The 24,839-nt window shown below is 35.8% G+C and overlaps 1 protein-coding gene across 1 annotated transcript; it reads right to left on the bottom strand.

The window, feature by feature from the left end:
- Window positions 1-1,459: 1,459 nt before the first annotated feature.
- Window positions 1,460-24,623, bottom strand: LOC115985648 (cellulose synthase A catalytic subunit 3 [UDP-forming]-like). The gene is made up of 14 exons (XM_031108569.1): window positions 24,484-24,623; window positions 23,734-23,929; window positions 23,194-23,402; window positions 22,979-23,096; window positions 22,682-22,889; window positions 22,061-22,327; window positions 21,570-21,915; window positions 21,333-21,470; window positions 5,106-5,231; window positions 4,803-5,015; window positions 4,338-4,602; window positions 3,828-4,030; window positions 2,734-3,084; window positions 1,460-2,137 (listed from the first exon to the last, which is right to left on the bottom strand). The coding sequence occupies exons 1-14, from the start codon at window positions 24,505-24,507 to the stop codon at window positions 1,553-1,555; spliced, it is 3,249 nt and encodes a 1,082-aa protein (XP_030964429.1). The 5' UTR covers window positions 24,508-24,623; the 3' UTR covers window positions 1,460-1,552.
- Window positions 24,624-24,839: the final 216 nt, after the last annotated feature.

Raw genomic sequence — 24,839 nt, 5'->3', positions numbered from 1 at the left:
AAAAAAAAAAAAAAGTAATTCTACTGCACATAAACTACCATAATTTTTGCCACAATTATCTTACGTGTTAAATTGTAACTGGTTGTTTATCACTTTCACATAAACCTACAATTTTTTCTTCACCTATTACGTGATCAATTATGGTGTATGACTTCTGTCCAATGTACTATGACACTAGACCTGCTACGAGCATGACACGTATCCATTTTTGGACACGTGTCATGATCGCAGCTGATCCAATGTACTGGAGGTACTAGACAGAAGCCACGCCCATACTATTTTATGTGGTCTTAAAATTTTTCATAACTTAATTTTCATCCCCAAAAAAAAAAAAAAAAAAAAAAAAAAAAAAAAAAAAAACAACTCGTTGATGATAACAGTGTTTGAATAGGATTATGTAATATAGGAGGGGTTTTTTCTTTTGAAATGTCCACGAAGTTTGGTCCTTTGGACCCCTTTTTAGCTCAAATAAATTTTAATTTTTAAAAAATATAGTTCCTGGATTTTAAGGCCATATGGTTTGGGTACTTCGAACACCAGGACTCATGAAAGGGAACTAATAAACAGTAATTGGACCTTGAATAAGGAAAGTTATGCACAAACATGTACTGAATTCCAAATCGAGTGTTCATTCGGTAAATATTAATCATATTAACAATTATAAAGAGTCCTAATTGTAATAACTCACCCAATCCTAAATTGCGTGGAATGACCCAAAGGTAAATGTAGCATGCTGCATATTGGCTCAAACATATATGTGCCTTCAAGCAAGCAATCTGGGTATAGATTTTATTCAAACTTCTTGTCCATTGTTAACTCATTATTTTAACCATGCAATAATATTATGTTTTACAGGAGAAGTTATATTCTGTTTCCATTGTATGTTACCTCTCCCTCACAAGAGAACGGACCCTACAAGTACAGGATAAAATTTTTCGTTTTATAGAGGCAAGTTGGAACTTGGAACTTGTCAATGTATGTTACCTCTTCCTCACAAGAGGACGTACCCCACAAGTACAGGATAAAGTTTTTCATTTTACAGAGGTAAGTTGGAACTTGGAACTTGCCAATGAGTAATAACCTTTCCATAAAAGTATTCTCATTAGAGTTTGCCAATTCACCTTTTGCTTGGTGTTGGAAAGATTGTGCATAATATAAGGAGCTGGGAACCACTTTGTTTTGGCCAATAAATAACACTGCACATATCAAGGCTTTGAAAATACTCTCTCAAGTATCAAACAAAAAGATACTGTGGGTAATGGGTTGCATATAAACTTGTGGAATATATAATGAATAATTAATCGGTTTCAAAAGCATTGTCCAATTTTTTTAGAATATACCAAAATAATACATAAAAATCACTGCTGTAACAACAAAATAATTTTCTTTGCGACCTATCATCTACACATAATGTAAACTTCACATAGACAAACAAGCTCAAAGACATAAAGCCAAAATATGAGACACTTACATATCTCCTTACCTCTGAAACTTGGCAAGGACAATAACTTAAAAAAAGAATTTTCAGTCTTCAAGTTGTGTTATTTTCCCTCTAGCAGTTGATTCCACACTGCGTAACATCTGGACCCGTAACTCTAGTGGTAAATGGATCTACTCGCACCCATAACAATGAGAAAATTGAAGCAAGGAGAATTGACCAGACGACAACAATGGTGGGTGTCCGGTTCTGGCGACCCATCAAACCTTTAAGGAAGGGATACAGATGGACAATCACCCAAAAGGCAAAGAAGAGCTTCCCAAAGAGAGGACCCCATGATTGGTAACCGCTGTTGATGGCATAGGAAATCCCTGCAACGACTCCAACCAAGTTTATGATAAGGAGAGTTGTTGGTGGGATGAGAAGGGTTGTCCACTTGAACAAGTACAATTCAGCGAAGTCTCCATCTTCATCTGATGCCTTGGATGTAACTGTGAAGTTGGTGTCAATACCAGCAAGTACTTTAAGCAAACCTTGGAAAACGGCAAAGAGATGGGCTGAAACACCACCAATGACCCAAAACTGCTCATTTCTCCACCACTCGTCAATTCCAACACCACTCCACCTCATCTCTAGGATACCGGTAGCAAAGATGGAAAGAAAGAGTGATATAAACCATATACTTGCAATGTTACTGATCTGCAAGTGGAATAAGCCAAGCAAAAAAATTTAGCAGATACTAAAGACCAGCATTTTGAGACAATATTCATAGTATACACAAACAGGAACAAGTAATTTTTTTTTCTTCTTCTCTCATGGAGAAAGTTTCCCCCAAGCACAAGAAAATACAGCACAGTTTTTATATTTCCATCTTTTATCTCTTTTTCACAACAAGAGAGGTGTCAATGGTGTTTTTACCGACTTTGCCTTGCTCATTCCCCTCCAAACCCTTTTATTTTGAAAACAAAAACTAGCAAGAAGCATGCGTTCCTTTCCAATATATACTGTAATTCCTGTAAATCGTACTATTCTTAATTAATGGATGCCATGCCAGGGTATTTATGAAATGTTAATTCATTATGGTGAATTTTTATCTGTTCACCATTTCATATTTTGAAGCAAAATCACAAACAACTCCCCAAATAACAAAACACTGAAAGCTCTTGTAAGACGCAGGGATTGCAGAGGGTGATGCTTGAGAAAAGATTATTAAAAAAAAAAAAAGAGCTCCGTTGAGATAATAATGACAAGGACACCATTATTGTACAGAAAATGAGTTTGGTTATATAACAAACCTGTGGAATAATGAACTTGTTTGTAAGTAGACAGACAGCCGGCAAAGTACAATACATAAGAAGAGGAAGGGCAGTGATTGGATAGATGGTGGTGTTGATATATGCGAACCTCTCAAGCCATTTAAGCCTGCCATTATAACCGTACCAGATAGGGCAATGTCTACTGAGAAGAATTTCCACAGAACCTAAAGCCCATCGAAGCACTTGGTTCAAACGATCTGACAGATTAATAGGAGCAGACCCTTTAAAGGCTGGGCGCTTGGGCATGCAGTATATTGATCGCCAACCACGAGCATGCATCTTAAATCCTGTCAGAATATCTTCAGTAACAGAGCCATAAATCCATCCAATCTGCAGTTCAAGACACAAATATTGATTAGAGAAAATGAAATAAAACAGAAATTTACAAAAATTATCCAAAACCCGATCCACCATGTGCAGAAATGGGAAGACTGCACACATAGAAATGCACTCTATAAGCCACGATGTCTTGTTTGTCAATTAATAGATGGTTACTAGAGGAAACCAATACCAGTGCAGAAATGCTGAGAAATTTCAAGGTAGGTAAGAGAGAGGATTGAAGGAGGAAAGAAAAAGTTTTAGTGTAACAAACTTCTATCAGCTTTCAAATTTCATTTAAAAAGAAAAACCTGGTCCTGGTTGGGAGTGCCTTGGTGGTGGATGTTTCTTATTAGCTGATATGATGTGGCAAGCAACAAGGAGTTCTTATAGATGTGGACAAATTCATTGTGTGGTGTGCACCAATCTTTAAATAAGTAACCTTGTACCTTACTCAAAGTTTAGGGAAGAAACTGCATACCAAATTTTAATTGCCAATAACTTGTAGTTGCCTATACTACAAAAACTAAAGGTCTGGTTTATTTTTCTCCTTTTTCTAGGCATCTAATCATATCACGATATTAAAAGTATGTATAACAGTATTTTACAAAAGTAGGTATTGTTCCTATTCCTTTCAGACACATACAAAAATGTTGCAAATCTCTAAAGCCAGAGGCATATTCTGCTTAAAGTACATCTTGGTAAATCAAAAGACTAATAACAAAGTTAAAGAAATAAATAAGAAGACATCATACCTCAGTTCCCCATTCTGATTTGTCCTCATAATCACAGCTGATGACATGAATAGCCTCTTTAAGAAGAGTTTCTGGTTTTGCAGATTGTGGAACACCACCATTCTCCATAAGTGTAGACGCAACAAAAACAGCAGACTGACCAAACCTTTTCTCCAGGCTCATTTGGGACATGAGTAGTGACTTTTCATCGTCAAATCCAGCACCTGAATTTAAAAAGAGTAAGAAAATGTTAGAATCATATCTAAAAGAATTACGAGAGTTATAAGATGCCGTGGATATTGTACAAATATAGTTTCATGAATGACAAAGTTGATTTTAGATCTTGTTTATGTATTAAGGTTTACCACTCAATAAGAAGCAATCATTCTCTCCTTTTAAACAAGTAAATGAGGAATTTATTACATTGTCAACAAATTCAAGATGACATGGAAGGATCTTGATTGGTTTATAATTTATTTAAAAAAAAAAAAATACCCAAAACAATAAAGAAATAATATTCAAGCAATTTACCTTCCACACCCTCTTCTATATCCTCTAGACTGAAAATAGGCACAGCGGGGTCTACATTCTTGCTAGATTTCTTCTTGTCTGAACCCTTTTTACTAGATTTTGAACCCTTCTTTCTTGACCCACCACAAAGCGAAGATAAAAATCCAGCTTTCTTATGCTTAGGTTTGAGAGGTGGCTCATAACCATATAAAGCTGTTCTATTGAAGACGCATCCAGTACCCACATAAACAGGGCCTTGAATGCCATCCAGACCTCTCAAGTTGATCTGAAATTTAAGATGATAAGTATATTATCAAAAAGATATTTAGGAAAAAGATAGCAAATAATTTTAAACAAATATCAAATGTTTTGTCCAATCACAAGGACATCAAACACATCACACAAGTGAACACAATTAAAACCATTCAATAACATCAGATGGACACAAAAGAATCCATCGCTTAAATTGGAGGATGTAAGACTTACATCAAAGAAGACAGTATTTCGGTTGGCATATCGATCATTCCTATCAATACCATCAAACCTCTGTGGAAACTGAACGTAACAAACATGTTTTCCAAGGTTGGGATCCATTAGGAAACACATAGCTTCTCTCAAGGCCTTGCTGTTGTTTATGTAGTGATCACAATCAAGATTCAACAAGAAAGGTCCATTGGTAAGCACTGCTGATACTCGAACCTGAAAGTGAGTATTGAACACTAGAGGTAAGATAAATGTAGGCATAAAGAGAATGCAAAAACTCCGGAATTCATATTTTTAACTACTCACAAGTGCATTCATAGCACCAGCCTTCTTGTGATGTTGAAAACCTGGACGCTTTTCACGAGAAACATAAACTAAACGTGGAAGCTCATTACCCTCAGCATCAAGCCCTCCACTTTGGCCCAAGAAAACCTGCACATAATGAAATAGACAAAATCTTACTAAGTAAATGATACTCCTGCAAGATAGAAGATACACTTGACTCCACTTTACACCGTAATTGGAAAAAAGATGGGTGTGGGGAAGAGATCGGTACTTCAAGGAAAAAATCTAAGTAGTTTGTTCTATGAACTTCAAGGAAAAGTTGCATCAAATAAGAAACACATTCAAACCATAACTGAATTCCAACAAGCAGTAGGTTGACAGTTTTAACCACAAGGGGTAGTACAATCAGCCAGGAACCACGCCTCATGAAACAAAGGTCACTTGTTTGAACCTCCCCTCCCCACTCCCCTTGGGGCCAAAATTTACATATTAGCAAGTAACTTGCAATGTTTAGCTTTAAAACAATACTAGTCGCATACCCGCACATTGCGCGTAATAATTTTTTTAGGATAGTCTCATTAAATATTTTATTAATACTATAATTTTAGTTATTAACCATTAGTTTTTAAGTTAATAAAAACTTTAAATATACCTTTTTTTACCTTCATACACACATAAATATAGTGAATCTTTACACATACCTTTAAGAAAACTTTATATATTTCATTTTTTTGGGTGCGTAAAATTATAGACTATTACTCCATAATGATAGTGACTAATTAATTTTATATTTTTTTTAGTGATCTCATTTGTAGCGCTTCTTACCATTATCATATATTTACTAACTGATGATTTGCATAACAAAGACGATAAATAAAATGTAGCATTATTTATTAGATTTTCGAAAGTAATAGTGTATGAAAATTATATATATATATATAATAAATAAGGTTAAATGAAATGTCAAAAAATGGATTTTTAAATTTTCTAACTTTATTTCTTATGTAATTTCTACTACTATCAGAGAATATCTCTTTTTTAGTTATGATTAATATGGTTTCCATAGTTAGAGTTTGATTAGTTTTAAATTTAAATTTAGTACTATGATTGTATTTAATTGTTGATTGTTGATTTAATTTTTTAAGTGAATTTAATGGTTTATTTTACTACACTGTAAAGTTTTTAATGTTTTCCACACGGTAATCTCTATTTTATTTTTTACTTCTTCTTACAACCTCTTTGTTTTCCAATCAACAATTACTAATTGACGTTTGGTTTTTTTTGTTTATCTACTCTTTATTACTTTGTATTGGTTTTTTTCTATACCATCTCTCTCTCTCTCTCTCTCTCTCTCTCTCCATTGGCAACCTATCATTTTCCAAATTTTGATGATGATTCTATAACATTAAATAAGAATTATTAGTTTTTTTTTTTTTAATTTAGTGTTTCTAACTTTATTTTTTTTTCCTTCCTTTGATGCATTGGGTGTGAGAATAAGTGTTTCCCTAGCATTACTCCACTTAATGTGGACAATTTTATTTATTTAACTTAGGCAAAATATTTTTTTTTAAATTTTTTTAAAAAAATGAGTGAAAATATAAATAATTTAATGATATATATGGGGGATGTGGCTGAATTTAAATGTTAAATAAAATTATATGCGAAAAAAAATAAAAATAAAATACATAAAAATAAACACTAACTTATCCAAATAATTCTATGTAATATAATAATAGTACATTCTTATATACTATTTTTAATTATTTATAATGCAATATGATAATATTTAACAATCAAAGTCATAAAAAAATAAAATAAAAACTTAAAACACAAAACTAAATCCCATCAACCAAAATAGAGTTCTAAAGAATACAAAACTTTATCAAGCTAAAATAGAGATGCAAGAAAATTAAAAATAAAAATCCACCAAAAAATTGAGGGAGAAAGAGTGGAAAATAACCACTTTTTTGTGAGAGAAAATTATGTAAAGAATGGAAGAGTGAATAACAAATTTGTACTAAGAGGATGATAATAAAAAGAAAAAAATAAATAAAGGAAGATAAAAGGAAAGAGGAAGAGTGATATCAAGGTAGAATGTTTGGAGAGATGAAAAGGTAAAGAGAAGGAGAAAGGTTGGAGAAAGTGTAAATGTTAAAAAAAAAAGTAGCACAATTTGATGAGCACAATTTTCTTTTATTTGAATTTAAGTAAAATATTACAGTTTTTATTTTATAAAACAAAAAGAGAGAGAAAATATAAATAATTTAATGATAAAGAGGATGTGGTTGAATTTCAATATTGAGTAAAATAGAAGAGAAGAAACAAATAAGAAAAATTAAAAGATATAACAATAAACACTAAATTATCCAAATTATGCTATGTAATGGAATACTATTTTATTTTTATCTACTATCTTTAATTTTTATTATGTAATTGGATAAAATTTAACAATCAAAGAGAAAAATAATAATAATAATAATAATAACATAAAATACAAAACTAAATCGTATCAACCTAAATTAGAATGCTTAAAAACACAAAAATTTATCAAACTAAAGCGGAGATGCAATAAAAAATAAAAATCCACCAAAACATTGAGAGAGAGAGAGAGAGAGAGAGAGAGAGAGAGAGAGAGAGAGAGATAGAAAACCTTTTTGTGAGAGAAAACTATACAAAAAATGCAAAAGAGTGACAAATTTATAGTAGGAGGGAAGGGATAAGAAGAAACAAATAAAGGAAGATGAAAGGAAAGATGAATAGCAATATTAAAGTAGAGGGTAGTGGGGAGATGAAAAGGTGAGGGAAGAAGAAAAGTTGAAGAAAGTGTAAATATTTGAAAAAATAAGTTAATGTAAAAAAAATTATAAGAAAATTGGAAATAAAAAAGAAATATATATAGATGTTAAAACCGACAAAGATGAATATGTAAAGTCAATAATCTATTTATATTTTTTTTTGTAAAAAAAAAAGGAATAAATAATAATTATTTGGCAAATGACGTGGCGATGAGGTGGCGCAACAGGAGTTTAGCAGCAATAAATGCCACGTTTCAGCTTTTAGTAATATATAGATTAGTCGCTAGCCCGTGCAAAGTACAGGAAAGCTATTGTGTACGAAGATTTAAACAACTCTTTGTTTCTTCATCTTTAATTTCACATTAGGATTCCTATCCTTGATATAAAGCATTAAATTACAAAAATGAAAATATAAATCAAACTTAAATTAAAATAAAAATTAGTATTTCAATCCTTTACATCCTCAAATATCCAATAAATGCTAAAATATCAATTTCCAATAAATTGAAAGACAACTTTAAAGTACTTTTTGTATCTTCTTCCTTTGTTGTTCTTACATTCATTTGAAGTACCACTAATATAAGCTTGGCAATAAAACACGTTGAGAAATGTATTATGACATGCAGAAATTAGATATCAAATTTGTAATTTTGCTATATTAAAAAAAATGCACTTCTCAAGCTAAATTTTTTTGTCAGTTTCTATAACAGAGTCAAAAACTTTCTTAAATATGTAGAATTCCCATCTAAACTTGAGATTATATTCATTTAATTATATTTGAAAAACAAATGTTTTTCCATTCAAATTTTCTACTTGCAAAGGTAGGTCGCTTTTAGATTGTAAAAAGCCCCTTTCACAATCATCAATCAACAATATTTTTAACTAATATAAATAATAATTCATAAAACATTCATTAAAAAAGACATTTTATATTATTTACAATCCATATAAAATAATAGAATTTGTTAATGCAACTAGCATTGAATCTGATTCTTTTGTTTTTAAGATCAAAGATAGAAAGAATCAATTTCTCAATATGTAGCTCTTGATCCTTCTTTTTTTTTTTTTTTTTTTTTTACTTGTTAAGTGAAACTCTTGATCTAGCTTATTGTTTAATGGGCAAAGACAAAGAAAATAGTTAAAAAAAAATGCCTTTAGAAATATCTTAGAAATGTGAATCCTTCTACACACTGCAACTCTTAATTAACTTATCAGCAAGTAACTTTTTTTAAAAAAACAAAACTAAATCATTCATAGATCCAAGATGGTATTTAACATCAAGAAAACTTTAAACTAAAAAACTTCCCAAACTGAAATATAAGAATTGCTACATCCCATAACACAGCCAACAAAAAATAAACTCCAATCAACATTAAGATCAGATTTTTGATACAATTTATTAAGATATATGTATTGTGACATGTTGCTATTTTTGCTATCTGTGTCTAATTAATAAAAATATATGATTGAGACCTAATTAATATCTAATAATGATTATATAATAATCATGTAGTTAGACATCAACATTTTTATATTGTCAGAATTTTATTTTTGCTATCTATGCCTGATTATATAATAATTATTTTTATGTAATATATTAGAATTCAATGCAGTGTAATACTGTAAGATCATTATCAAGAACTTTTGCTTTCAAGAATAAAATAAGTGTATGACATGGTAAATGCTAGATGTTTGTCACATGACTCAAACATGAAGTCAATACTTTAACATGGCTATGATGTATTCAACATAGTGACCTTCAATGAACGGATATGTGATATAACAGTGAACACAAACATGGGCATTGGATTGCAACAAAATAGTGTTGTCCTTTTCATGTGGGTTAAAGTGAAAGGTAGTTTAAGTTATGATCACAAAATATAGGAAGTCTTTTGATGGTCTTAAGGGTTACTGTTAATTAAATGTTACTGCCTATTGCAGATACACGGACATCTTTGTGATCGAGGTTCTCTCTCTTTTTTTTCTTTTTATTTTTGGTTTGGGGGGGTGGGGGGGCGCTAGGGAGGGGGTGGATTTGGCCGAGGCGATTAAAGAACTGAAATATGTTTGATGTTGTTGATCAATTAATTGTTCTTTATATATAGGCTAACATATCTTCCTTTATCAGTGATTACTTTTATATTCATCAGGGTATACAATAAGTTTTGACTGTTCAGCAATTAGCTCCTCTCATCTCATTTAGTTTCTACTTTGCTAGGCTTAAGAAACTGCTCACAATTTACTAATAGTAATGGGTTTCTGAATATCCTACTATGGGAAGTTCCTTGATAGGATGACATAGGTCCACCAGAAGTACAAACCTCACTGTTGAGCACTTTTCTTTTTGTTTCTTCTTCTCCTTCTCTGTCTATTGTCACTTTCTCTCCCCGGTGTCTAACCCCTTTCCCTCCTTCCTTTCCTCTATTTATAGTCTCCCCTTAGTGGGCTAATCATGATTGCTTTCCAGCAACCTCGTGCAGGTAGGTCCCACTTTGATTATTCCTGACTGAAGTGGGCCCACTTTGGGAACAGGGAAGTGAATGTTGTAACTAGTGCTAGACGCTGAACGGTGCTCGGCAACGATATCCCTAAAGGCACTACCGAGGTACCCTAGAACACATCCGAATAACAACAATGTCAAGACCCCAAGCAGTCCTCGGACTACCTGCGGGGCACTCAGTACCCATCTGCAATAGCACACCGTATAGCCCTGGGTCTAACAATAATGGGCCTATGACTGTATGCCATACAATCTTAATATCTGACTTTTGTTCTATTTAAAAATATTTTGTTTTATTATCTTTCATAGTACAAGGTTTCATAACTTTTTGGCGGATGTGGCGTTTCTTTTTCTAATGGGTATTCTCTTTCTATGTCTCAGCTAAAAACTACCAAATTCTTGTATGGGTGTGCAGTGAATACCTTAATACTGAAAGTTGATTGGCTTACTGATTCAATTGCAGCAGGTTCTATTATACCACCCGAGAACTACAGCTCTTAATTAACTTATCACCAAGTAACCTTCTTTTTTTTTAACAAAACTAAAGCATTCATAGATCTAAGATGGTATTTAACATCAAGAAAACTTCAAATTAAAAAACTTCCTTCCAAATTGAAATATAAGAATTGCTACATCCTATAACACAGCCAACAAAAAATAAATTCCAATCGACATTGAGATCAAATTCATACACAGAGGAGATCTGTTGCAATATTTGGCATTGTAATAAACACATAGAAAATTGTTTCAGCTGCAACAATATTGCCTTATTTTGCACAGACTACATGAACTAATTTGAGTCACATCACAACACTCAAGAGGCAGTAGGCAATAACAAAATTTAAGAAGGGAATAAAAAAAATCAAGCAATCAAGCAAAAAGAATAGAGCAGAAAAAAAGACTGGGATTTAGAGATATCTGAACTAAAGCATACAGCTTCTGTCAGTATTTATATACTATGAGTAAAGGAGTAAAGAAAATAGAGAGGTTGCCGTTAGAAAGCGAGGAAGGGGAAGGAACATGTGAGAAACAAAAGAGGCATGAGGATTATGTCGTTAGAAGGTGGAAAGTGGGCTGATGGAATTAAATTTAAAAGAAGTGGGCTTTATGGTGGAGATAGGTTGGAAATAATTTTAATTTTATTAGTATTTTAAAATTAAAAAAAAAAACTATTTTGAAATTGTAGGATAAATTTAAGAAATAGGATGGGAATGACATGGACGCTGACGTGACTCAATGTAAGCGTAACAATATTAAATACTACGTTTTAGCTTTTAGTAATACTAGCCGCAGACCCATGCGATGAGTGGGAATATATAAATATTATGTAATGGGCTACAATATATCAAGAGTAACAATTAATTCAAATATTATCTATTTAAAAAATATATATATATATATTTATATTTCTACAGGTTTTTATTTTATTTTATTTATCTTTTTATCTCTACAAATATATCATTCTATTTTTTTTTATTAATATTTTTTTAAGGTGAGCTATTCTTCTAACTTTTGTTGTAGTGTGTTATATATGCCTAATATACAACTAAACTTTATAAGTTTCAAATTTATTATTCAAAATTTTCATTTCTTAAGGAATAAAGAGATTATCATAATAATAAAAACTCATCACAAAATTATAATGCTACCTTAACCAAAATTAAAATGAAATCAAAGGAATAAAAGTTAGACTTTATAATAATTTATTGCTCAAACAATTGGTAGGCATATTCAAATTCATAGACATATAGATTGTGTTTTGATAGAAACTCAAATTTCTATTCCCAAAAAAAATTATGTATTAACCCAAACCAAAATTCAACTGTGGGGCCCAATAATTCATGGACCAGGCCCATTCGCCCTTAGGGAGTCCAAAGGCCCGAGCCGAGAAGAACTACGGCCCAAGCTCTATAATGCAGAGCACCAAACATTTTTGTGGTGCAGCCGAGGACAACTCAGTCCTCGGCAGATCCAAAACCTCACCAAAAGAAGAAGGATAAAACCGGTATAGGGCCAAGCTTAAAAGAGAATCTAAGAATATCCGGGAAAGCTGCTCTCATTGCCATTCAATGCGCTGCCCCTGACAGAGCTGTACTCTTTAGCTTTATCAAACCATCCCCAACAATTCCGGGATTGGACTGATGGGACAAATGTCAGTTTTTGTAAAGATTGACTCTACACGTGGACGAAGGACAGCGAATGCAAGCTAGTATAAAAGAAGAAAGTAAGTAAATCTGAAGGGGAGTCCCATCCCACCTCCAAAAAAGAAAGACTACATGGGGGAGAACCTCTCAACAACACCGGACTTCATTGAAGAAAGTCCGTCGTTGGATAACCGGGATAAGGCCTCAATGGTCCTCGGATCAACTCCGAGGAGTCCCATCCCATAGGGTGCGACGCCTTAGGGCTTAAATGTTCAAGCCCAACTCCTTTTTTCTACGAATTCCTCGAAAACCAGGACCGGGCACCGCCCCGTGACCAACGGCTAGCTTTTCAAGCCCACTCTCTACAAATCATATTGTGAGGGATCTTTCATACGCGAGCCCAACATCCTTATTGGGCCGCCAGAGAATTGTGTCCTTACAATTGGCGCCGTCTGTGGGAAGGCTTGCGCGTTGGCGCAGGTGGCGGTGGAATTAACTCATTGGCAAGCAGAAATTTCTGGGATCTCCTCCGTCTCCGGCGACATATAGTTGTCGCTCCGACGAAAAATTTCTGCTAGGGGCTACACCTCGCAGTACTAAGGGTGCGGGCATCTCTAGGGGCTTCCAGCCTCGAGCCAACTTTCCCGCCCTGGTGTAGGGGCTTATGGTCGAAAAAAATAAATCAAGTAAAAAAAAAAAGAAAATCTTATAAGTTTTGGACAGAACCAAGGCCTTGTATGGTCCTCGGACTCAAGCCTATGGGGAAACCAAGTACATAAAAGATCATAAGTTTTGGACAGAACCAAGGCCTTGCATGGTCCACGGACTCAAGCCTATGGGGAAACCAAGTACATAAAAGATCATAAGTTTTGGACAGAACCAAGGCCTTGCATGGTCTTCGGACTCAAGCCTATGGGGAAACCAAGTACATAAAAGATCATAAGTTTTGGACAGAACCAAGGCCTTGCATGGTCCTCGGACTCAAGCCTATGGGGAAACCAAGTACATAAAAGATCATAAGTTTCGGACAGAACCAAGGCCTTGCATGGTCCTCGGACTCAAGCCTATAGGGAAACCAAGTACATAAAAGATCATAAGTTTTGGACAGAACCAAGGCCTTGCATGGTCCTCGGACTCAAGCCTATGGGGAAGCCAAGTACATAAAAAGATCATAAGTTTTGGACAGAACCAAGGCCTTGCATGGTCCTCGGACTCAAGCCTATGGGGAAACCAAGTACTATGGCACATAAACCTCAAGATCCATCCGAAGAGAGCTCCTCGTTAACAGTTGGGTCAATCCCTTAATTGCATGGGTTCCCCGGTCTACCCTCGGATCCCCCGTGCCAAAGGGAATGATGCGATACGGTACAGCATATTACCCGAAAGCACAAAGTCCTTCGCTACTCGACTATCATCTCGGACGAATTGTTTAGAGTTTATCGTTCTCGGGAATTGGTCTAGCGTGCATCGCGCAGCACTCAACAGCTATCCCGGTTAGTTCCATGAATTTAATCTATTGAGGATTACCATTGTTATACTTGATAATATTTGCGAGTTTAAACTAATAAGGATTTGTGTTAAAGTATTCTTCTGCCCAGAATATTGTTAAAGGCAGGCTTAGACTTAATACTCAGACCCAAAGTGGTTGTTGCAAAAAAAAAAAAGTATGTATGAAGAAATAAACGCATCTTTTATTAAGACAAAAGAACAGTACAGTGTACAATAAAAGCTGAAACCAGCTTATATTAGAGTTAACTGCGTAAGCAAAAGAAAAGTACAAAAGAGTGAAGATGATGCTGAGGAGATAGCTCAGAGGAGAGATTGGCTACTGTTCCAAGATGTCGTCTAAGGAAACTATTCCTCGACGCTTCTACATGCCCATAACTCAGGCAGCCAAAGAACCTGACCTCAGGCTAACACCATCTACAGAAAAGGTGCAGGGAGCCGGAAGTTGGGAAGCCCCCGCAAAAATTTGCCTGCTATAAGGCAGACGGCGCTGATGGCGGAAATTCCTTCTTCGGACATACCAAAAATCTGGCATGACCAGAACCTGCTTCGGATTTTGACTAAAAGAGGGAGAAACACCCTTTCCCCTCTCTCGAACTGGAATATTCTCTTGAATTTATGCCTCCTTTGCCCGTACCCCACTATCTGGAGTCTCAGGAAGACACGGCGCCTTTGTGGCGGAGAGAATTCCTTTGCCCCAACCCTCGCCTCAAACATGATGTACTAGGAGAGGAAACTGAAGGATTTGTGCGAAGGTAAGACAGCTTTCTCTCCTATTTATTCAAAAAGCTAAAGTGGTGGCATTTAATGCACGCAACGTCCCAAGGAACGCTACGGACAAAATGTCTCCGGCTCGATTTCCCACGCCATCTGCAATATTAAAGGAGCCTCGTGAAGGCGCACCTCGAACACTGGGACGCCAAAAAGTACCGCGTGACCAAAGACTACGGAAATGCCTCTAAATCTGTGGGCCTAATAAATTCGCGTCCCAGGCCCGTTCTACATGGAGGCCCACGGACTACGGCCCACGCCGGGGAATAACCGCTGCCGAGGACAACCTCCTGCTCGGAAACTTGTGAGATACCTGAGGAAAGACCAAGTGCGTAAAAAGAGCATAAAGTTTTGGACAGAACCAAGGCCTTGTATGGTCCTCGGACTCAAGCCTATGGGGAAACCAAGTACAAAAATTCCTATTATTACAAGTTTTGGACAGAACCAAGGCCTTGTATGGTCCTCGGACTCAAGCCTATGGGGAAACCAAGTACAAAAATTCCTATTATTACAAGTTTTGGACAGAACCAAGGCCTTGTATGGTCCTCGGACTCAAGCCTATGGGGAAACCAAGTACAAAAATTCCTATTATTACAAGTTTTGGACAGAACCAAGGCCTTGTATGGTCCTCGGACTCAAGCCTATGGGGAAACCAAGTACAAAAATTCCTATTATTACAAGTTTTGGACAGAACCAAGGCCTTGTATGGTCCTCGGACTCAAGCCTATGGGGAAACCAAGTACAAAAATTCCTATTATTACAAGTTTTGGACAGAACCAAGGCCTTGTATGGTCCTCGGACTCAAGCCTATGGGGAAACCAAGTACAAAAATTCCTATTATTACAAGTTTTGGACAGAACCAAGGCCTTGTATGGTCCTCGGACTCAAGCCTATGGGGAAACCAAGTACAAAAATTCCTATTACTACAAGTTTTGGACGGAACCAAGGCGTTGTACGTTCCTCGGACCCAAGCCTACGGGGAAACCAACTACTCGGATAAGAAAAGGTTTGAATTTCGCAAGATGGGCTACTTGATAAAAAGGTCGGGTCACTTCATCCACGGCTTAAACACCCTAAAGGGTTAGGCCCAACGAAGGTGTAAGGAAGGTGCTAGAACGCCCCAGTATTCATTGGCCTAAGAGGGCTGTTCATCTGGTGGGTGATATGTCTTCAAATGGTTATTTCTCACACGGCATCAAGCCTTCAGTTCTCTCCTCGGCTAGCATGGGTAATTATTACTTTTCACTGGTCGGCCTTATTATGCCAAGCATTTTTATTAGAGTTATGGCGACATCTTTTTATTATCAAGTATTTTGGTCTTAGTTGACATTGATCTAGATGCTATATTATTGTGCCGAGCGGCGCTTGCAAATTTATAAAACAGAGACAAAAAATGCAAAATGAAATAGAAACAACTTTTATTAATATGAAAAATTATTACAATGTACAAAAAGGGGCTTCAACAAGCCTATACGAAAGAGGGGCTGCCGAAGCAGCACTAACATCCACAGTACAGATAAGCAAACGGTCAAGCGCCTTTTAAACTTGTCTTCAAAGTCTCTCCAATCTCTGCCTCATTGTTGCTCATACTAAGAGAAGAACTCGCTTCAAAAAAAAAAAGAACGAAGAAGAAGGAAATAGTAAGGAAGAAATCAATGAAGAAGATGGAGGAGATGAATGAAGAAGATGGAGGACATGAGTAAGAGAAGGAGGAGAAGAAGAGGGGGAGAGATGAAGAGACAAAGAGAGGAGCAAAAGAGGGAGAAGGACAGCACCAGGACGGAACCGGTGCTGGGAAGACTATAAGAGGAAGGCGGAGGAGGGCACCAGTGAGCAAAGAGAGGGAGAAGCAGAAGCGCTTCGCCCCTGCCTCAGCCCTGACTCCTAACACACTGGTGCCATGTTAGGTACGCTCGTGAGGAGCCGGGTGGTGCTGATATTGGGTGTTCTCGACTCAGTCACACCGAGAATTCGACGTGACGAGCCCCTGCTTCGGATTTTGGCTGAAAGAGAGGCGGGACAGATCTTAAGTCTGCGCCACCCTTGCCCTGATCGAGCCATTTCAAGCTTTATCAGAACATGGTGTTTTGAGGAGGGGCATGGCTCCTTCATCATTCGTTATGGTAAGCGTATACTGATATGGTGTATAACAAACGGGCTAAGTAGACGCTAAAGGAGGCTACGGGTTTCAGATCTCAGAAGGAAGGAAAGGAGTCTGCACGAAAGTGATGGCCTCCTGCTTGCCTTCTTATAGGAAGGGCAAAACGGAGGGTATTAAATGCATTCAAGTTTCCAAAAGAATCTGAAGAAAAAAGAGACGTCCGTTCCATTTCCCCACCTTATCAGATGAGCCGCCGGACATAAATGAGCCTCGTAAAGGGGATTCATTAAGGGCGCGTCTGGGACAGCCAAGCGGCAGGAGTAGATCACGAGCAGATTAAACGGAATCCCTTGAAAACCGGCTAACTTCCTGGACAGGTGGAAAACCGCTCACATAAATGCGGGGATGAACTAAATAAGCCATATTAAGAGCCCGGGTTTGCCAAAACCCTCCTTTCCAACCCGGAAGTCGGATAGAAGGGTTTTGAGGGGATATTGTGGGGCCCAATAATTCATGGACCAGGCCCATTCGCCCTTAGGGAGTCCAAAGGCCCGAGCCGAGAAGAACTACGGCCCAAGCTCTACAATGCAGAGCACCAAACATTTTTGTGGTGCAGCCGAGGACAACTCAGTCCTCGGCAGATCCAAAACCTCACCAAAAGAAGAAGGATAAAACCGGTATAGGGCCAAGCTTAAAAGAGAATCTAAGAATATCCGGGAAAGCTGCTCTCATTGCCATTCAATGCGCTGCCCCTGACAGAGCCGTACTCTTTAGCCTTATCAAACCATCCCCAACAATTCCGGGATTGGACTGATGGGACAAATGTCAGTTTTTGTAAAGATTGACTCTACACGTGGACGAAGGACAGCGAATGCAAGCTAGTATAAAAGAAGAAAGTAAGTAAATCTGAAGGGGGGGAGTCCCATCCCACCTCCGAAAAAGGAGACGATCTGGGTGAGAACATCTCAACAACACCTGAGATTACAGAAAAAACCCATCGTCGGGTAACCGGGATAAGACCCTAATGGTCCTCGGATCAAGTCCGAGGAGGCCCATCCCATAAGATGCGATGCTGTAGGGCTTAAACGTTCAAGCCCAAATCCTTTTTTTACACGAATTCCTCGAAAACCAGGACCGGGCACCGCCCCGTGACCAACGGCTAGCTTTTCAAGCCCACTCTCTACAAATCATATTGTGAGGGATCTTTCATGCGCGAGCCCAACATCCTTATTGGGCCGCCAGAGAATTGTGTCCTTACATCAACCATTACTATTAAAGGGAAATTAAAAAGCACAATACCAAAACAAATATTCAAAAAAAAAAAAAAAAAACCATCAACCTTAATTAGAATTATAAGAAAGAACAAAAATCTACCAAAAGAAAGTAAAGATATTATATATATATATATATATATAGAGAGAGAGAGAGAGAGAGAGAGAGAGTACTCATAGTTATTTTGTGGAAAATTTATGGATTAAACGGAAGAAATTATATCAAATTTATACAAAATAAAATAGGGAGAATAAGAGTCAAAATATAAGAAAGAAAAAGGGGTGAAGGAAGTGTAACGGTAGAGTAGAGAGTAGTGGGGAGATAAAGAAGCAAATAAGAAAGGGAAAGGTTGGAGGAAGTGTAACCGTGATTAATATAGAGAGAAGAAGAGGTTTTTTTTTTTTTTTTTTTTTTTTTTTTTTTTTTTTTTTTTGAGAATAGGTAGAATTAAAGTTCAAAAAGAGGAAAAAAAAAATGTAGAAAATAAGTGGATGATGTAGCCCAAATAATAGTTACATTCTTACTCATCTAGATGTATATGAACATACCATAATATGGAGTCCACAAGTATAAGAGTAATATTCAAGCGCACAACAATTTACATGAAGATTTGTTTGCTTTTCATTTCCTCTTTTTTATTATTATTCATAGTATGCTAATTTAAATTCATTGTTTTTGTAAAACCATGTTTACTCTACACTATTTAATTATAAAGTTTCTAGGGTACGTCATATATTTGATGGTTGGTTTAAATGATTTCTTTAAAAGATTTTGTTTGAATAATTTAATACGTTATGTTATATATCTTTGGTTATTTTTTTAGTAGCGGTAGTTTATTAACTTATTTGTAAAGACATTCTCAAAAAAAAAAAAAAACTTATTTGTAAAGAATTTTCTTTTGGCTATTCACAAAATGATCTTTAATGAATTATTATTATAAATTTTTTACTTTAACAATAAAATGATCATTACTAATATTCCTACGTATGGCGTGAGTTTGCGGCTAGTTATTATAAAAAAGCACTCTTACATTTTAAACATTTCTTCGTGTTCCGTTAACATTGTCCTACCCAATCTATTCTAGCAATTTGTGTTCCGTTAACATTGTCCTACCCAATCTATTCTAGCAATTTGACATGATTACGGGTAGAAAATTTTTCTTTGCTTAAACTCTGAAAACAACTAAAGTAAATAGTTAGATACCTAAAATAGAACATTATTAATTCAATAACAAAAATAAACATAAAGTCTGGACATACTACGTTTATTAAATTAACACGAAAGGGAAAAATGGAAATGAAAAAGAATGATCAAAGTTTTCAATCCATGATCAGCAACATTACTTTCGAAAGGAACTCATATTCTTAGCCATAAAAAAAATAATAAAAAATAAAAAATAAAAAAAACTTAGAAACTCCAATTGTTTAGGCATATATATATGCATCCTTGAATTTACCAAGCTCTTTTTCACTCTATACCAAGTATATACATTAATTTTGTTTGTATTCTGTAGAATCTCTCTAATAAATTCATTTTTTTAAGTGTACACGACAACAAATAAATTTAGAAACAACATTTCAAATCCAATATTTTACTGATATTTGAAAAAATATTTTACTTCAAAACAAACGAAGCGTCTATTACACACAATTTTACACATATCCTAAAAAATAGATTTCAGTGCGTTTCAAGGACGTGTGTAAAATTGTATGTAATAGAGTGTGTGAACTGTATTTTCCCATATAAAAAAGATCACTATTTTGTAAAAGTGGAGAAATTTAATTTTCTTTTTTGTGGGTTGAGGAGAAGAGACCAATGTGAACTAAACATGTACCACATGGACTTCATTGACCAGAGATAGCTCTCCAGCTTCTTTTTAAGAAAACAGTAATAATAATATAAAATTCTACTGGACTAAACATTATTGCGCTTTGAGCATCTTCTATTTGGTTAGCCTTTCATCTTCTCTTTCGATCAGTCTCTCGTGTCATTCATTAATTTTCCATTTCCAAGTACTCTCTGCTATAGTGGAGTAGCTTGGTTCTTTCATTTCCCCAACATCTAAGCGGTGCTCAACAATGCAGAGAAAAGGCAATGGTGCTCAATGATCTAAATTTTCATCACGAAGGACAAAGAAAAAGAAAAAGAACTATAGTCATGTAGATTGTGTTTCGATAGAAACTCAAATTCCTATTTCCAAAAAAAAAATTATGTATTAACCCGAACCAAATATTCAAAAAAAAAAACTATGTATTAACCAAAACAAATATTCAGGAAAAAAAAAATCATCAATAATCAGAATTATAAGAAAGACCCATAAAAAAATTTATAAGAAAGAACAAAAATCCACCAAGAGAGAGAGAGAGAGAGAGAGAGAGAGTACTCATAGATATTTTGTGGGAAAAATATGGATTACATGGGAGAAATGACACCAAATTTATACCAAAAAAAATAAGGAGAAGAAGAGTCAAAATATAAGAAAGAGATAGTAATGAAAGAAGTGTAACAATGAAGTAAAGAGTAGTGGAGAGATAAAGAGGCAAAGAGGAAGGGTAAAGGTTGGAGAAAGTGTAACAGTGACTAATAGGGAGAAGAAGAGTTTTTTTTTTTTTTTTTTTTTTCCTTTAAGCTTCCCTCCATGTTACAATCTTCAAAAACTCTGTCTCCTCACATTTCTATTTGGTCACACAAAACCCTAGAGGCTTCAACGTTTTTTTTTCCCCCCCTTTCTTTAAGTTGAAAAGGCTCACACAAAATCCTGAAGGCTTCCACCTTTTTTTTCTTTTTTCTTTTTTCTTTTTTCTTTAAGCTGAACTGAAAAGGTTTTGGGTTAGGTTTGATAGTGGAACTAAATAAATAACAGGTGGGCTGAATTAATTATACAGATTTATTTTAGGGTGATAGCAGAAGTAAATAAATAAATAGTGGGCTGGATTTATTATAGGGTGATAGTGAAAGTAAATAAATAAGTAGTGGATTGTATTTATAGGGTTGGGATTTACAGGGTTGGAAATTGTAAAAACCATTTTAAAATTGTAGGATAAATTATATTAAAAAAATAACGTGGCAGTTGATGTGACGCAATGTGAGAGCGGCAACATTAAACGCTACACTTCATCTTTTAGTAATATATAGAATAATAGATGAAATAGAAGTTACCTGGATCATTCCTGGATGGTCTCTGGTGTTGTTTCCAGGCCATGGTGTACCATCTTGCATAATCCATCCTTCTTCAGGAATCTTCTGTGCCTTTGCAACAAGCCCGTTAATACGGACTTTAAATTCTTCATATTCTCTCTGCATAATGAGACAAAGTAACATTAGAAGGATATTGCATCTATGTGCGGAAAATGGATTGGCAAGATACATAAGAAATTCAGGATAGTAAACCCTTACCTTCATAGCTCTACGATCTTTGACAAATGATGGTTGAACCTTATCTTTCAAGTAGTCAATCTTCTGTGCAAAATACCATTCTGGAGCCCGAGGCTCAATGTTATATTTTTTGGAGAAAGGAACCCATTTCCGTGCAAATTCAGATGTCTCAGCCAAAGCTTCAAATGTCAACATAGAAGCACCATCATCAGATACATAGCAAGAGACCTTGTCAACTGGGTAGTCAACTGAGAGAATAGATAGCACAGTATTAGCTGTCACAAGAGGAGGCTCCTTCAATGGATCGACGGTACTGACAAATATGTCAACTGCAGCTAATTGTGATGGTTCTCCCTCACGGTCATATCTGTAATGTATATTCCTTTGGAATTAAAACTTTATATATAATATGAAAACATCAAATTGAAATGACAAAGTTACTTGAGACACATTAATGCAGGCTTAATCGCTAAGTACAATAAATGAATGTATACAGCAAAAGATATTCTCACCTCAGTGCAAGCCTGTCAAGGTATGTTTCACGGTTTACAGGCAGCCACTTGGGGAACTGATCCAATATCCAGGACATTGCAAACCAAATCTCACAAATCACAGATATTAACCACAGAGCATAGGCATTGGGCACAGGATTTGTTATTCGATAGTGCAAAAAAATGGAGAGAATAATGAGCCGCAGAACAATGACCATCCTATAAGGGTTTATCCTAGAAGATGGAATAGAAACCTTTCTTGAGAGAGGCTGCCGAGCTTCATCATTCCTGCAAAACAAAACCATACATAGCATTAACTGCAGCCCTTTTCTATATTGGACTTAAGAAACAAGTGATAATAACAGAAATTAGACTTGGGAAAACCGATTCCATAGCTATAATTAGTTTACATTTAGAAATCTATTTGCAATTATTGCTAATACCCAAGGTTTTCCCGTAAATGGAATTATCATCTTTTGAGATTTTAGAAGTTGTCCAATAGCGATAAAGCTGATGTAATCAACAAAGTAAGCCACAAAGTTTTGAACTAGCTACAAAGTACCAACAATTACAAAGAATAAAGCCTCAATAAAATCTGAAAGAGCACCCAACAGTCTGTATTTCAATCAAGAGGGAACGTACAGTAAAGAGTCATCCACAAGCACATCAGTGCTGGCATCAATATCACGGTTATCACCAGCACCCCTTTCAGAATTGGCTTGGCCGGTGCTCATTGGAACAACATTCTTTTCCTGCTTCATCTTCCAGCCATCAACTCTTTCTTTCCAGGCTACATTTCCTAATCCTGGTGAACCAAATTCCCTTACCGGATCCACAACCCTAATATTAGCTGCAGAAAAAGTATAATCAAGAACCTCAAATCAATATCTGATAGCAACAACTAAACATACATAGTACATGCAAAGGATAGAGACATACGTGATTGATTAACATCAGATGAATAAGGGAGAGGATGGATACGCTTCCCGCCACCACCAACTCCAGGAGATGCCATAGAAAGACGCTCAGGTGATGCAGCAGACAATTCTCCAGAAACCTACCATTGGCTGGAAGATTAATTACACTTCAAATGTATCCTAGAGAGAGAGAAGAGAACAGCATATCATAAGAACTCTTTATCATAACTGAATTACCTCTGTTCCATTGGTGAGCAAAGGAATGTGGTTGTGAGAAACCTCTTTATCATAACTGGGAGCCCCTACATCCTCCCCCCGTCCATATGTCATATGCCAGCTCAACATGCGCTCTGCAATCTTTTGCTTTTGGTTTCGATCTTCCGAATTGTAATTGAAGTCACTGCCACCATCATCAGCATCAGCATCCCCGAGAATTGCAGGACTACCTAAAATCAACAAGATAAATGGCAACAATATTGATAGTGTCAGAATATAGTGATCAGAAGATATCCACTGCTTTTCAAATATTGATAGTGTCACCAGCAATACCAATTAAGTTAATTTTTTTGCATTTGTATTTGCAGTTTCACTAAGTTCACAGACAATTTCAAAGATTAGCAGATGACACACCTAAACTAGTTGGGTGCAGTTATCTTTGCAGGGGTGGGGGGGATGGGATCATAATCTTTTACAATAACACAACTTTTTCAAACTCATGTTCTTTCCCATGTTTCCTAGTGTGTGGAAATTTTTTCAGTTATTTAGTATTTAACTTACCTTTGTGTCTTTTGTATCGGGTTTTGCACTGAGGGCAAGACTGATTCCCATCCTTCCTCTCGTACTCATAGCAAGGTCTGCAAACAGGTAATGCACAAACATCGCAGGCAATGAATGGCTCACCATCTACAGTCTTCCCAACATTATCGCCGCAGATCTGGCAGACTTGTCCACCCAGGGTCTTTGAGGACTTTGCCTGAGATATCACATTAAAACACATTCCAATCAACAATTAGATATTGATCACATCAATTTGAATCAATCAACAGAATAATCTAAGCCAAACTAATGTACCCAACGTCTATATCTAACAAAAATCAGAAGGACACTAAAAAGGCACAGGCAGAGGTCAAATTTCAGTCTCTAAACGAATCCTATGCCCCATCTGGTTGGTGAACAAATGTAGAATAGCGAAATGAAGAAACTAAAGAAACTTTTACATTCTTTATTAAATGGATCATTACAATTTCCACTCAACTGAGACTAGTGCAACTATGTTACTAAGTTGGTGGGCAAGAGCTTTCATAGTTTGAAAACCAAAACAAAATCAGAATTTTCAACAGGTGACCATCTCATTTCCTCAGTTATCTCATCAACAAAACAGAGCAAAGATTGCAAATAAGAGCTAAAGTTCTCTGACACTAAACAAAATCAGAATTTTCAACATGTGACCATCTCATTTCCTCAGTTATCTCATCAACAAAACAGAGCAAAGATTGCAAATAAGAGCTAAAGTTCTCTGACACTCACCGCAGTTTCTCCTTCTGATTCCATTGGCACCAGCTTCTCTTTGCCCAGATGTGAACAATGGATCAAGTAGGTTTCTCAGTCTCAACAAGATCTAATGCATACCTCAGAGCTCAATGCTTCAAAAGCACGTCTCTTTCTCAAATCGAAGCCCAGATCTGCACAACTGTGAATCAGATTACCCTATTCAATAAGCATTCTCTACAGTCATCAATTGCTTACGTAATTACAAAAATTCCAAATCTTTATTCTCAGTTTGGTTGCTAAGAAAAATGTGGGAAATTTTTTTTACAATCTTTGAGCCTTCACAAGACTGTGACCTGAGGAAAAAAGTGTTTTTACTCAACAAACCTAGTAGT

Source organism: Quercus lobata, chromosome 4 (genome assembly GCF_001633185.2).
Source record: "Quercus lobata isolate SW786 chromosome 4, ValleyOak3.0 Primary Assembly, whole genome shotgun sequence".
In the NCBI taxonomy this organism is placed as follows: domain Eukaryota; kingdom Viridiplantae; phylum Streptophyta; class Magnoliopsida; order Fagales; family Fagaceae; genus Quercus; species Quercus lobata.
The sequence above is the reverse complement of the archived record's forward strand: the minus strand, read 5'-3'. Positions and strand labels throughout refer to the sequence as shown.

Bases quoted from the DNA above. Each gene is read 5' to 3' on its own strand.
- LOC115985648 (XM_031108569.1), bottom strand. From the start codon at position 24,507: ATGGAATCAGAAGGAGAAACTGCG. The intron at 23,930-24,483 runs GTGAGTGTCAGA...GTGATATCTCAG, and splicing joins AATCAGAAGGAGAAACTGCG to GCAAAGTCCTCAAAGACCCT. The intron at 5,016-5,105 runs GTGAGTAGTTAA...ACTCACTTTCAG, and splicing joins CTGGTGCTATGAATGCACTT to GTTCGAGTATCAGCAGTGCT.